General features: G+C 32.8%; 1 protein-coding gene and 1 non-coding gene across 2 annotated transcripts; one reads left to right on the top strand and one right to left on the bottom strand.

Moving 5' to 3' along the window:
• Window positions 1-387: 387 nt before the first annotated feature.
• Window positions 388-1,441, top strand: LOC124838524 (glutathione S-transferase F9-like). The gene is made up of 3 exons (XM_047314150.2): window positions 388-622; window positions 702-750; window positions 820-1,441. Exons 1-3 carry the CDS (start codon window positions 479-481, stop codon window positions 1,305-1,307), a joined length of 681 nt encoding a protein of 226 aa, XP_047170106.2. The 5' UTR covers window positions 388-478; the 3' UTR covers window positions 1,308-1,441.
• Window positions 1,442-13,164: 11,723 nt separating this feature from the next.
• Window positions 13,165-13,236, bottom strand: TRNAE-UUC (transfer RNA glutamic acid (anticodon UUC)). Its single transcript has one exon. It is a non-coding gene; the product is annotated as a tRNA-Glu (tRNA).
• Between the last annotated feature and the right edge of the window lie 229 nt (window positions 13,237-13,465).

Below are 13,465 nucleotides of genomic sequence, written 5' to 3'. Positions count from 1 at the left end.
TTAGTGTTATATCAATAAAGAGAATAGGTAAGGAGAATGACAGTAATTTATATAGTAAGACATTGATGTGGTCGTAATTGAATAGGTAAAATGACAGTTTCTCACTTCTTGTCATCACTAGTTTAAGACATTAAATTGTGCTTTAATACTATTATTTATTATATTTCTTAAATACTTATTATATTTGTTAAGCCTTATCCACTTTGATGCGGTCGTAATTAGAAAATAATGTGTAGTGTTTTACAATATCGTTTTTGTTTTTATTATAGGTATTAATGCAATACCATAATTTTATTAATTTGGTATGAATTAATATTTTGAGCACTTCAAGAATTATTCAATAAAGTGGTCCGTTTTCCTTAACCAGTCATGAAACTTCATTATCCTTTTGTTAAGGCTGGTAGTATAAGAGAACACAAGCTTAACGTTCATTCTTGAATGAAATCTCCTGTAATATTGCTCTGTTCTGCAAATAAGAATGGTGGTGAAGGTGTATGGCCCAGACTATGGAAGCTCTAAGGGAGTGATAGTGTGTCTGATTGAGAAGGAAGTTGAGTTTGAAACTGTGCATGTTGATGGCTTTAAGGGAGAACACAAACAGCCCGAATATCTCAAGTTGCAGGTTCTTTTTCTTTCTTTCTTTATGGAATTTTAGGCACTCTATATGTGAGATCTCATTGCTTGTTGGTTCTTGTTTGCAGCCCTTTGGACTGATGCCTGTTGTTGAAGATGGGGATTATGTTCTTTATGGTTTGTCCCTTTACCCCTTTTCGTATTTTGTTTATACATAGATTTAATATAACATAAGTGATTGTGCAGAATCACGGGCAATACTGAGGTATTATGCAGAAAAGTACAAAAATCAAGGGACGAATTTGTTGGGAAAGACAATGGAAGAGAGAGGGCTTGTGGAACAATGGCTTGAAGTTGAAGGGCATAACTATACTCCACCGATCTACAACTTGATCAAAATGTACTTTGCTTCTGTACTAAGTGGTGAAGCAATGGACCCAAAGGCCATTAAAGAGAATGAGGAAAAGCTCGGAAAAGTGCTTGACATTTATGAAAAGAGGCTATCCGAGACAAAGTACTTAGCAGGGGATTTCTTCAGTCTTGCTGATCTTAACCATCTTCAATTTACTTCTTATTTGGTGAATGAAATGGAAAGAGGGTTTATGGTTAGAGAAAGGAAGAATGTGAGTCGTTGGTGGGATGATATTAGCAGCAGACCCTCTTGGAAGAAGGTTCTTCAGTCCTACAAAAATGCTTATGATGGGCTTAAGGAGATGAACGTAATAGCGCCTTAGCTTTTCTTTCACCTCCGAATAAAATGTTTCCTTTTCTTCGTAGTAGTTCTTCACCATATGATAAGAGTTTGGTGTTAACATGTGAATCAAAGCTATGTAAAAGGCTTTCATGGTCAAAATAAAATGCCATTTTATGAAATTGTTATGTTTCACCAATTGATTCAATTACTCTAAAATCAAAAGGATTAATTTGGTTTAATTAAAAAACAAAGTGCTCTTACATAACAGAAATGAAAGTATAAAGACTTCATAAAAAGTTTCTATTTACACTCTTCAATATTTGCCGCGAGATGTTCCTCATCTACTTCTAAGTACTCTGAGAAGTACACATGTTTATATATTATCCAATTCAATATGGGAAATGTGTTTGCGAAAAGGAAAACGTTTCTTCAACAATGCAAATTTGACAACAATTTGACAACGACACGTGTCATTCTGTCATTTGTTGTTTTAAATGATTTTTATAAAAAGTTTAATTTTGTTTTCGAGGGTGTTTTTGGAAAGAAAAATGTTAAAACCTGTTGGCGCCTTTCACAAGTTTTTCGTTCTCCATTCGAAACTCTTGCTCCATCAACAAAATGCTCTTTGTCCACCGCTGTGAAAATCGTTCTTGGGTCCACCGTTCTATCTGGACGAAGTCGTGTGTGTCAGTCCGCCATTGAAGTGTTGGGAGGAAGTCTTGCTTGGATCCACCGTTGGCGTCATTTGCCGAAAGGTTTCGTTTTTCCGCCGTCGCCGTTGGTCCTTTGTCGGTTGGGTGCGGTGGTCACTTTGTCAGCAGCGATTTTCGTCTTTTATCCAAAGGTATTATTTATTCACACACTGTATCACGCTTCGTTTCTGTGGTTTTTTGGTTTGTCAATGGTTTCTTCCTTTCTTTGTACTCTGTATCGTGCAATGGATGTGGTTACCCATTTTCCCCTTCCAACTTGCAAACTCTTTCTATGAATATTTCACTTTCCATGTCTTTAAAGTTGCTTTTAGGTTCAAGATCTTCACATGCATAGGCTAGCTCATAGACTTTCTCTTCAAATAATGTGTCATTAACGGCAAAAATGTAGAGTCTAGTTGTTCCCTTAAGTAGCTCATGACTTAACTTTTCTTCCCTCACTTTAATTTCTCCAAGTTCTTAGTGCATGTGCCTTATTATACAAATGTAGGTAAAATTATGAATTTGTAAATATTACATTATCGTTGTCTTCATATTGTTTCTAAATTCCAAAATGTTCATTTCAGGAGGACTTGGCTGCATTTAGGAAGAAGTATATATGTGACTGGATCCTAGACGAGGACAACGTCCGAAGATTTTAAACATTGCAACATTTTGGATTACTATAGCATTATAAATGTGTTCTTGGTTTAGATTCTTATTTTATAGCAAATAAATAGACATTGTATAGAATTATACTATTAAATTTTTTTACAAAATTGTACAAAATTATAGCAAATGAATACAGCTAAACTATTCTTGATTAATTATTCTTCATATTCATTTTCTTTGTCTGTGTTTTTGGTTGAGTGAGTTTAATCATTAACTTGTTGGGTCAAAATTGATGTGTCCCTGTATTGATGAGGAATAGGACTGAAACAATAGGTTTACTAAATTGGTTGTTGTTGATTGCTTGGAAGTTCTGTTTTTGGAAGACAATTGTTCCCAGTTATGTGCGTGTGTAATCGATTACAAGTAGCCTGTAATCGATTACGAGTAGCCTATAATCGCTTACTAGTGGAAAATCACGAATTTGTACCGAAAGTGTAGTGTCACTCCCCTGTTGTGGAAGAAAAGCTCCCCATTGAGGGGTTGGACCTAATTTGGTGAAATTTATTGCAAGATCTTCACTTGGTTGGTTGATTTTTATGACCAAGGACGTGTGGATGTACTTAGTAGTAGTTGAAAGGACTTAGGGTGTCCACAAAATTGGTTGCTTATGATTGCATCCAAGTGGTGTTGTGAGGAAGAGGAAGATAGGCAGTTATGTGCGTGTGTAATCGACTACGAGTAGCTTTCTGTGCGCCATTTCTCCAAAGCTTTGTCATGTTTTTTCCTTGGAAGAGGGAGTTCCCTCATCATTCAATTGGGTTCTTTATTCCAATTTTTCATATGGATGAGTGAGTTTCATGGTCATGGGCGGTTTTTATTGCACCAATGGACACGTTAGGCCATTGAATTGTTGAAAAAAAGTTCGTTTATGTGCTTTCATATAAGCTAGATGAGATCCATCACATTTTTGCCATATATTCAATGGCCTAATGTGTTCATTGGTGTAGGGAACACATCCATTCACATGGAACTCAGTCACCCATTCACAAGAAATGCAAAAAGTCACAAACAAGAGCAATAACCACCATGGGGAGTAGTATTCATCTAGTTGGGGAGTACAGTTGAAGTTTCTGTACAAATGACCCTTTTTCCTCTGGTAATCGATTACAAGACAGAGGAAAAAGGGTCATTTGTATAGAAAATTCAACTGTACTCCCCAGCTAGATGAACACTACTCCCCAGGGTTATTTTTTTGTCCTTATGGGTGATTTTTTCCAGTTTTTGCATGGATTTCTCATGTTGGTATTCATTGATGGTGTCAAGTGCATCAAAACACAATTTACCCCCACTCAATTGTGGACAAAGTAGTTCATATAGGTGTTTAAACCAAGGTAGGTGAAATCTATATAAGTGTTTGGCTTGTGCTAGTAGAATCACATCACACCTCAATTATACTACTATTTTACCTTGAATTATGGAAATTTTATAAAGAAATAAAATAAATTAGAATAATATAAGAAACATGAGACAATAACTTGAATGTAAACTCGTTCGGGAAGCTTAGAAAAACATTGTTTTGGGAAAATTAACTACATCTACTAAAGTTGACTAAAAATTATGAGTTAGTAATCATTTGAAAGATCTTTGAGTCTATATTCCAGCAAAACAAGAATCAACTCATTTGGAGTTCGGTGGACAAAGTTATAAGCAAAACAACCAGCAAAGGTCAGAGGTGGTAGAAATATATAAAATGTTAACTTTAAGGAATTAATTGCACCTACTCAGATGTCCAAAAATTATAAATTAGTAGTCATTGGAAAGATATTTGAGTCTACTTTCTAATAAAAAAAGAATCACATCATTTGGAGGTATGTGGAAAAAGTTATGATTAAAATAGTCAGCAAAGGTCAAAGTTGACAGCATGTTATCTTATACGCATATCTTTCCCTCTTGTTGACAGATCTATTATTTATTGAAAATGCCTTTTAAAATTTGTGCATTGTAACAACATTAGATGACATATTTCTTAATTAATAAAATGAAAAATTTTCCTATGAGACTCCGAGAAGCGGTGTTACAACAATGGTCATGCACCTCACCTCAGTTGGAGAAAACCACCTAAATGGACATTTTTTTGAAGAAATAAATGACCTAACCTCATTATTGGTGCAGGGAGCACACCCAATAACATTGAACTCACTCACCCATCTCAAAAAATTAAACATTCAACAAAAATAGAGCATGGGAAGTAGTGTTCATCCAGATGGGGAGTACAGTTGAAGTTTCTGTACAAATGATCATTTTTCCTCTGGTAATCGATTACAAGGCCCCTATAATTGATTACCAGAGGAAAAATGGTCATTTGTACAGAAACTTCAACTGTACTCCCCACCTGGATGAACAGTACTCCCCAACTCTGTTTTTCTGACCTTTGCTACTTGTTTTGTTCTTAACTTTCTCCACCAAACTCCAAATGACTTGATTCTTGTTTTGTTGGAATCTAGACTCAAAGAGCTTTCGAATGTCTGCTAACTCCTAATTTTTAGACCACTGTACTAGGTGAAATTAATTTCCCCAAAATAATGTTTTTCTAATCTTCATAAATGAGTTTCATTTCAAGGTATTGTTTCATGTTTGTTATTTTAGATGGCTGAGTGATTTTAATGGTCATGAGTTGTTTAGCGCACCAATGTAAGATGAACTATTATGTAGGATTTCTAATACTGTTATGTACTTTTCAATTTCAAAACTTGTGGTTATATGAACTATTGTTACGTTTTCCTATTAATGTATGTGGTTTTAATATTGTTATAATTTTTCATTACTTAATACCCTTCATTATTTCTTTTTTATTTGTTTAATATTGAAGTATTCCAACTTGAAGTATTCCAATAATGATCCATCCATAAAACTTTCAAAACACAGTCAAAAGGACTCCAAAATAACCCTAAGGAGTGCTTAAGTCAGGCCTGGGTAGTTCTTGTCAACTTTCAGTACAAAAGGGGAATTTTTCCCTGGTAAGCGATTACACGGTCCCAGTAATCGATTACAAGTGCATCTGTCCTGTGTCAATGGTGCAGGACCTCACCTCTAAATGAATGACAAACAAACTGCAGAAAAAAAAAATATTTTTGGTTACAAATAACCAACAAAAACCACCAAAATGATCAACAAAAGCCAAAAGCAAAAGCCCAACCCCAAAATACGAATACGAAAAAGGAAAAAAGTACATACCTTGTTTGAAGAACCTATTTCAGCGGACGAACCCATTGCACAAAAAAAGCTCAGAACTTCAACACAATCGACATCGAAGGAGACACTTTGAACAAACCAACGATGGAGATCAGTGAACGTAGATCGTCGAAATCACGAACTCGATAGAGAAAGAGAGACTTTGAATGGGGCCAGCGATGGAGATTGCTGAGCGTCGAGAGAGATTGCTGAACGTCGAGAGAGAAATGCACAAAATAGAGAGAGAGAGAAGTTCAAATGAAACTCATGAAAACCCTAAAATTGAGGAGGAGAGAGAGTGTTGAATGAAGAAGGGTGCTTTCGGAATAATGAAATATGGAATCCTGATCCCTTTTTCAAATCAGATTTCTTAAAAAAACATATTCAAAATGGTCCAATACAACGCTGACACATGTCGTTGTCAAAATGTTGTCAAATTTGCGTTGTCAACATATCGCGGTCCTTGCAAAAAAACACTCTATAACATTCAAATTATATATATATATATATATATATATATATATATATATATATATATATATATATATATATATATATATATATATATGCTTAAAACAACAATTGAATATGTAATATTTTTCTCGTAAACAATGTTATTTATGATGAATTCATGGGTTTTTACCTAGTTTGACCTAGGTTTCCTAGGTGATTACCTTTCTTAATCTTTTTAGGGTTTTGTTAATCCGTCTAATGCCTTAATCTCTTTGTCAATTATCTGTAATCCTTGTTAGCTTCCACCGAAATGTTGAACCTTTGGTCCAGATAGTGTGGTACTGTATTGTCCAAGATGTTCTTAGTCATACACATTACATTAGCCACTCAGACTTGATATGATCAAAGTGAGAGTTTTGTTATGCAAAGAAAATTTTATGTTGTTTTATTGTCTCATCGTCCTTTCTTAGGTATAGTAGCCCCTAGTCTCAAGAAGCATAATGATGTGTAGACTTGATTGACAAGCTTGAACCATATCAAAGGAAGCCTTTAATTAGGAAGAGCAACAATCATGAAGAATGATAGTTAGATCTGAGATCAATGGTTAGAGATAAAGCAATCTTAGTGGCTATAAATAATGAATTCATTTGAACAATTGAGGCACATTAATTCTTTGAGCAATGAGGTCTTTGTGTTAAGAGTAGTGCTTTGTTTATTATCATCTTTCAAGTATGTCTTCGTCTAGCACGTCCAACATCTCGTCTAATAGTGTTGAGAAGGCATGTAGTGGTGAGGACAGGGTGAGATCCTCCTTAAGAGTGTCATCATCTAACAAGAATCTTGATGGAAAGAACCAAAATGATTTTATGGCTGAGTGGATCGAACATAATCTGCCTTTGACAAGGGGGTATAGTGAGTATGTATTAGGGTGAAAGAGTATTTTTCCATGTATAAGTGGTCTTCTACATTCGCTCTTATTACAACATCTATATGTTAAAAGGTAAGGTCGTAGATGACATCATTTCGGTTGAACGAGTTAGTGTCATCATGTCATAGCTAAGAAAGTTACCCTAATGAATTTTTCTATATATACGTGACTCTTATCTCCGAGCTGCATCTCCGCCTACCCTTTGACGAGTTTACCATTGAAGTGTTACATATTTTAAATGTTTCTCCAACTCAACTTCACCCTAATAGTTGGGCTTCCTTACATGCTTTATGTATTGTATGCAAAGTTTTGAAATTAAGGCTGTAGGTATCAGTGAGTTGAGCAGCGGAATGTCAATTACTTTTAAAGGGCAGAAAGCGTGTTACAGTCAATAAAATGGTTTCTTTAGCAATTTTAATTTTCTTATAAAACTTTTATCAAACAGTTGGTGTGCTAAATGTTTAAAGACTATAGGGAGGAGAAAATCAGCACAGAAATTTTATCCTGGTTCGAATCAAAAGATTCTACGTCTAGTCTGTAATCACTATAAATAGTGATTAACCTTTTCACTAAAATATTGTTTCACAGATTTCAATAATATGGAATAAAGAGTAAGAACATAAAACACCTTTCTTCGACAAACGAATGGAAGAACCTTCCTTCGACAAACGAATCGGAAGAAAAACTGCTCAGCCAACTTGAAGAGAATCACTCCGACCTTAGACAAATTAAGCACGAGCTTCTCTTATTCACAAGACTTGATAAGACCACACTATCACTTGAGAACTTTCTCAGAAAATCTCTGTATTCTCAAATGGCATAGATTCCTTTCACTCACAGAGAATTTCCCTTAGGCACAAAGGTCTAATACTCTCAAATGAAAAGTTTTTTCTAAGAGCTGTGAAGACCTCCTTTTATACGCCCAGGGTCAGAAACTGAAAAGATAACTCCCAACTACCAAATATAATTGATTATCATAAGTGATAATCGATTATTTGTGTCCGTTATGGGGTTTTCAAAAAGTGATAATCGAGTATCCTGAGGAATAATCGATTATTTGTACAACTTGGGCAATACTGAATCAGACAAAGATAATCGATTATTCCGAGCAATAATTGATTATTTGCGCGAGCATCTCTTTTCGAAATAGGCTCGTGATAATCGATTATTACACCAAATAATCGATTATATGCACAAAGACTCTCTAAACAGGAAAACTTCTAAGTGTTTTTACATAAACAGAGTTATTCCTATACAATTAATTCTACAAAATACTTTTAAGGAAACTACAACAAGAGTCTTCAGGTTCTTCATCTTGTAGCATCATCAAAACCATAATATCTTCAAGACATCAATGTTCCTTAATTGTAACAAAGGCTTGGACCCAAGTTTTCCTCCATTTCTATATTACTCGGCTTTGTGACTTGGTGAGTTGGATATCTTTATATATGAGTCCTTAATCGGATAGTTGTTAGTATTGGTTGCTGATATTTTCGTTACTGCTTTTATCTTCGCGAAGACGCCATAACCTAAATATGGTCTACCTTTACCAAGATGTATCTCAAAAGGGGCTCTTAAAGGTTTAATCTTGACCGAGGTGGACTTTAGTAAGGACTTTTTGAGGTGAATACTAGTTCAACCTTGACTGAGGGGGATCTCGGTAGGGAATGTTGTATTAGAGCTCGACCTTGACCAAGATGTATTTTGGTAGGGAGCTTAGTATCAGGGTTCAACCTTGCCAACAGGAATATCAATAGGGACCTTAGTGTCGAGGTTCACTTCTTGACTAAATTGAATCTCGATAGGTAGCTTCAAAATGAAATTAGAATGTAACTTGCACAAAATATAAACATGACATTTTTATTGATTGAGTGCCTCTTTAGTGCCATGCGCTCTCACTTGGCGACTACTTTCCGAATCTGAGCTTTTTCTCGCATTTCACATAGCAAGCTTGGATTGATATAGAGTCAATCTTCTTTACTATTCTCCTTATATTGCAACACCAAGAATAAGGTTCCCCTATCTCGATCAGTATCATGACGTTAGTGCCATAAGTTAGGATGAAAAATGTTTCTTAGGTGGTTGATTAGGGTGTACACCTATATGTCCATAAGACTTCCAACAAATCTTCTAGCCACCTTCCTTATGCTATGTAGAACCTCTTCTTGAGTTTTACCATGATGACCTTGATGGTGGTTTCGACCTGTCCATTTGTTTAGGGGTGTTCCACTGAGTTGTTGACAAGTTTTATGCCTAAATTAGTATAGAACTCAATTAAACCCTAGTTTACAAACTGCCTACCATTATTAGTTATTATTGTGTTTGGGACTCCATATTGACATATAATATTTTTTTCTAGTGTTTTCTTTTTGTAATAGCGAACCCCTTTTGCATCTCTAACAACAGGGCCATCTTTCTCGAACTACTACAATGTTCTCTTTCATTATTCATCTTGTTTCTTGTACACACCATAATATTTTTTTACTTCACAAAGCATACCTCGTCATGCGGTGGGTGCCAAATTTTTTTACAAAGCCAAAATCACATTGTAAAGACTCCATAAGAAACCTTCTTTGCACTGTTCAATTTCCACTATGAGATGTTCCTCCTCTGCTTCTAAGTATTTCGAGATGTGCACTGATTTACATATTGTCCAATTCGAGATGGAGAGTGTGGTTGTAGAAAACACTCCAACAATCAAGTTAGATATGTGCATTAGACAATAATAAATATTATATTAAATATGTAATATTTACCTATAAACAATGTTATTATAGTAAATTTAATTACCATTTCATTTTTTATTTTCTTTAATTAACAAGTCATATATGTTTTATATATGACCTAAATTACATTCTTCTATTTTACTCATATAACTCTATATTATTTATATTGGGTATACCATAATTTCATACGTAATAATAATTTTTTTATCATGGATAAACTATAAATAATTTTGATGTATTAGTGAATATTTGTAATTATTGATAAATTTTATTTATTTATAATTATTTCTTTCTTGTAATATATTATAATCTAGATTAATTAATTTAATACAAAACTTGAATAAAATCATATAAAGTATTATATTGTTAAATAAAAATTATATTCTTAACACTTAATTATAATTTTGATAATTAACACATTGAGAAGTGTTCGACCAAGTTACTAATAAAATATTACTTTTTACTTCTTACATGTCCTTTTTCTCCACTTATTCATTTTCTTCAAAATAAAATTAACTCATAAAGTTTTTCAATTGATATATACTTGTGTAGCTGTAACATCCTATAATCTCACACTTGATAATTTATAATTGATATATTGTAGCATTACATTTAAGGTAACATCCCATAATCTCACACTTGATAATTCATAATTGATATATTAAACTCAGATTTCAACTACAAACTCATAAATATAACTCGAATTCTTCTAATTTATTCTATCTCTTTCTTCATTGGCACTGAATCAGACGATATTCCTTCATCTGCTCCCGTATAACGAATTATACGATCATCGCACTTACACAAACACAAACAAGTAGGGTGAGCTAACATGCAACAAATCATTTATAAAACATGCATAATTACTTTGATACCTCAACAAACATCATATAATAATTATGTCAGACACCCTCATACCATCATACAACAATCGCACCATAGATACTCATCCCATCATACCACAATTCCTAATAGACACTCATCCCACAATACCCCATAAACACTCATCCCACAATACTCAATAGACACTCATTCCACAATACCCAATAGACACTCATCCCACAATACCCAATAGACACTCATTCGGATGATACGTTGATGAGCGGTCACGGGAGGTTATGCACTTGTGATGACTTCTACTTCTTCTTACAAATACACTTCCAAAATACTCCATACCATCCACAAGGTTAGTCTTCAACACTATGTCCAAAATCGGCACATAGACCAGGACCTCCTGCCCTTCTCACCACATAATTCATCCTTCTCTACTTGAGACTGGATGATTATTAGAGTATCAGGATAACCTCCAACAACAGGACCCTCAACATCAACATATACACTAATACCATATCATTACAGAATCTCTCCACGAGACACATATCATGCTCATATTCCTCAACTCATATTATACCATTACAAAATATCCCCATAATACTCATATCATGTTCAGATGCATAAATTCAAATCCAATAATAATAAAATACAATCATCACAGAAATCATACAAAATGAATATATCACAAAATAAATTAACAATAATAAAATATCACTATAAATGGTCACCGGAGAAGAATCAAATGTTTGACGAATCAAACTCACCATAAACGTCAGTACATATGACTAGTCACAACTTACTGGATTTGACCAGGGTTGCTCTATGATCAGGGATGTACCAATTCCGGTTTTTAAGATTCCTCTATCCTACCATCACAATTATAATTCATACTTCCATATCTACCACAATAACATGAATTCATCATAAATTTTCATTCCAACAAGATATATTGCATAATAATTTAACAGTACATAATCTGTTCAACAAGATTTAAGTTAAAAACTTATCGAGTAGACTTTCAAGAAAGAGAGGTGTGTCACAATGGACAACTTAAGTACCAAGTCTTTCCTTAGCCAAAGTGTTCCTCAACTAGTTTTAACAAATTTCTTATTTACAGATTCAAAACAACAACATATAATATTAACACAGAAATTCAATATGGATAAATATATAACAAGCACCTATGTTTTTCATTAACAGTATTCACACAGAATTTCAAGACATGAATAGTAATAAAACAATGCTAAATCATAATATAAAAGCTTAGAAAGGTTAGCTCCCCTACCTCTATTCCAGACTTAATCTCTTGCTCAGAATTTGTTTTCCCGAAAACCCTCTAAAACCTCTACTCTTCTTGCAACTAAAAATTTCTTCCTAACTCTTTCTTCTCTATTTCTCAAGATTTCTCACTTGATTTTTCCTCTCTTTGTGCAGAATAACATCCCCTCATGGCTATTTATAGTCCAAAAATTTTACTATTTAATAATCTTTTAATATTATTTATTATTTTAATATTATTTATTATTTTAATATTATTTTATTATATTAATATTTTAATCACCACTTGACGTATCTGATCCCTCAATAATGACTTCAAACATGGAGATCTTATCCACTATCACTATTTTAAATTTTTTTTTAAACAAAAAGCTAGAAAAGAGTTTGAATCCATGTTCTTGAAATCACTACAATTTTCTATCATTTAAGCTACTAAAATTTCTTCTTCAGTTTTTCATATTTTATTTTTACATAAACTTATTAATTATATTTTTCATTCACAAAAAAACTTATTACTACTAGTAATAAAATTATTACTATTAAGGTAAATATTTTTTATAGATCTTACAGTCTTCCTATGTTTAGCAAATAACATTGTGAGGGAGATAATTACTTCAAATAAGAAAGAAAATGAGGATAAAAGAAAAAGTAGTGTTAATTGTATTTACTTATGATTTTCTCAATGCAATTACTCTATTTATTTGAGCGATAAGTATGAATAAAGTATATATGGTGAAAACAGGCCTAACAGAAAAAATAAAACATATGTAAAAGGCTAAAATTACAAAACAGTATAAAGATTAAAAAACAGCCTAAATTTATTTTTATATTCTTTTATGCTGATATTTTACCAATCCACTTAATATTCTTTATATATATATATATATATATATATATATATATATATATATATATATATATATATATATATAAACGTGTGCATTGCATATATTACTTTAACAGTTAAAACATATAATTTATTATATTTTTATTTATATACTTATTTATAGTTGTCTGTGAATATCGTTTATACTTTAAAGCGTATCTAAATATAATTAAAAAATATTCATATCACCATAAATTGTAATTATAGTATTACATATATATTAATAAAACCTTTAATTTATTTTAAACATAAAATGATAATTCCGTTGCCGGGAATCGAACCCGGGTCTCCTGGGTGAAAGCCAGATATCCTAACCGCTGGACGACAACGGATTATTATTTAATTATTTAAAAATAAGTTTAATGTTAATAATTTATACTAACTACATCTAATATTTTTAAAATTTTTTAATTTCACCTTTTGTTTCTTTTTACTCCTTGTTCGCTTTTAGTTTTTCTCTTTAAATTTTGAAATAAATAACTTTTGGTTCATCAAGTAGTTTGAATAGTTGTTTAAAAAATTATCTAGACAATAAATGTATATAAAATTTAGCAATATATT

The sequence above is a fragment of the Vigna umbellata genome, chromosome 5, assembly GCF_029865625.1.
Source record: "Vigna umbellata cultivar VRB3 chromosome 5, Vumbellata_1.0, whole genome shotgun sequence".
NCBI classification, from domain to species: Eukaryota; Viridiplantae; Streptophyta; class Magnoliopsida; order Fabales; family Fabaceae; genus Vigna; species Vigna umbellata.
Note: the sequence above shows the minus strand (reverse complement) of the source record. Positions and strands in the feature narration are given on the sequence as shown.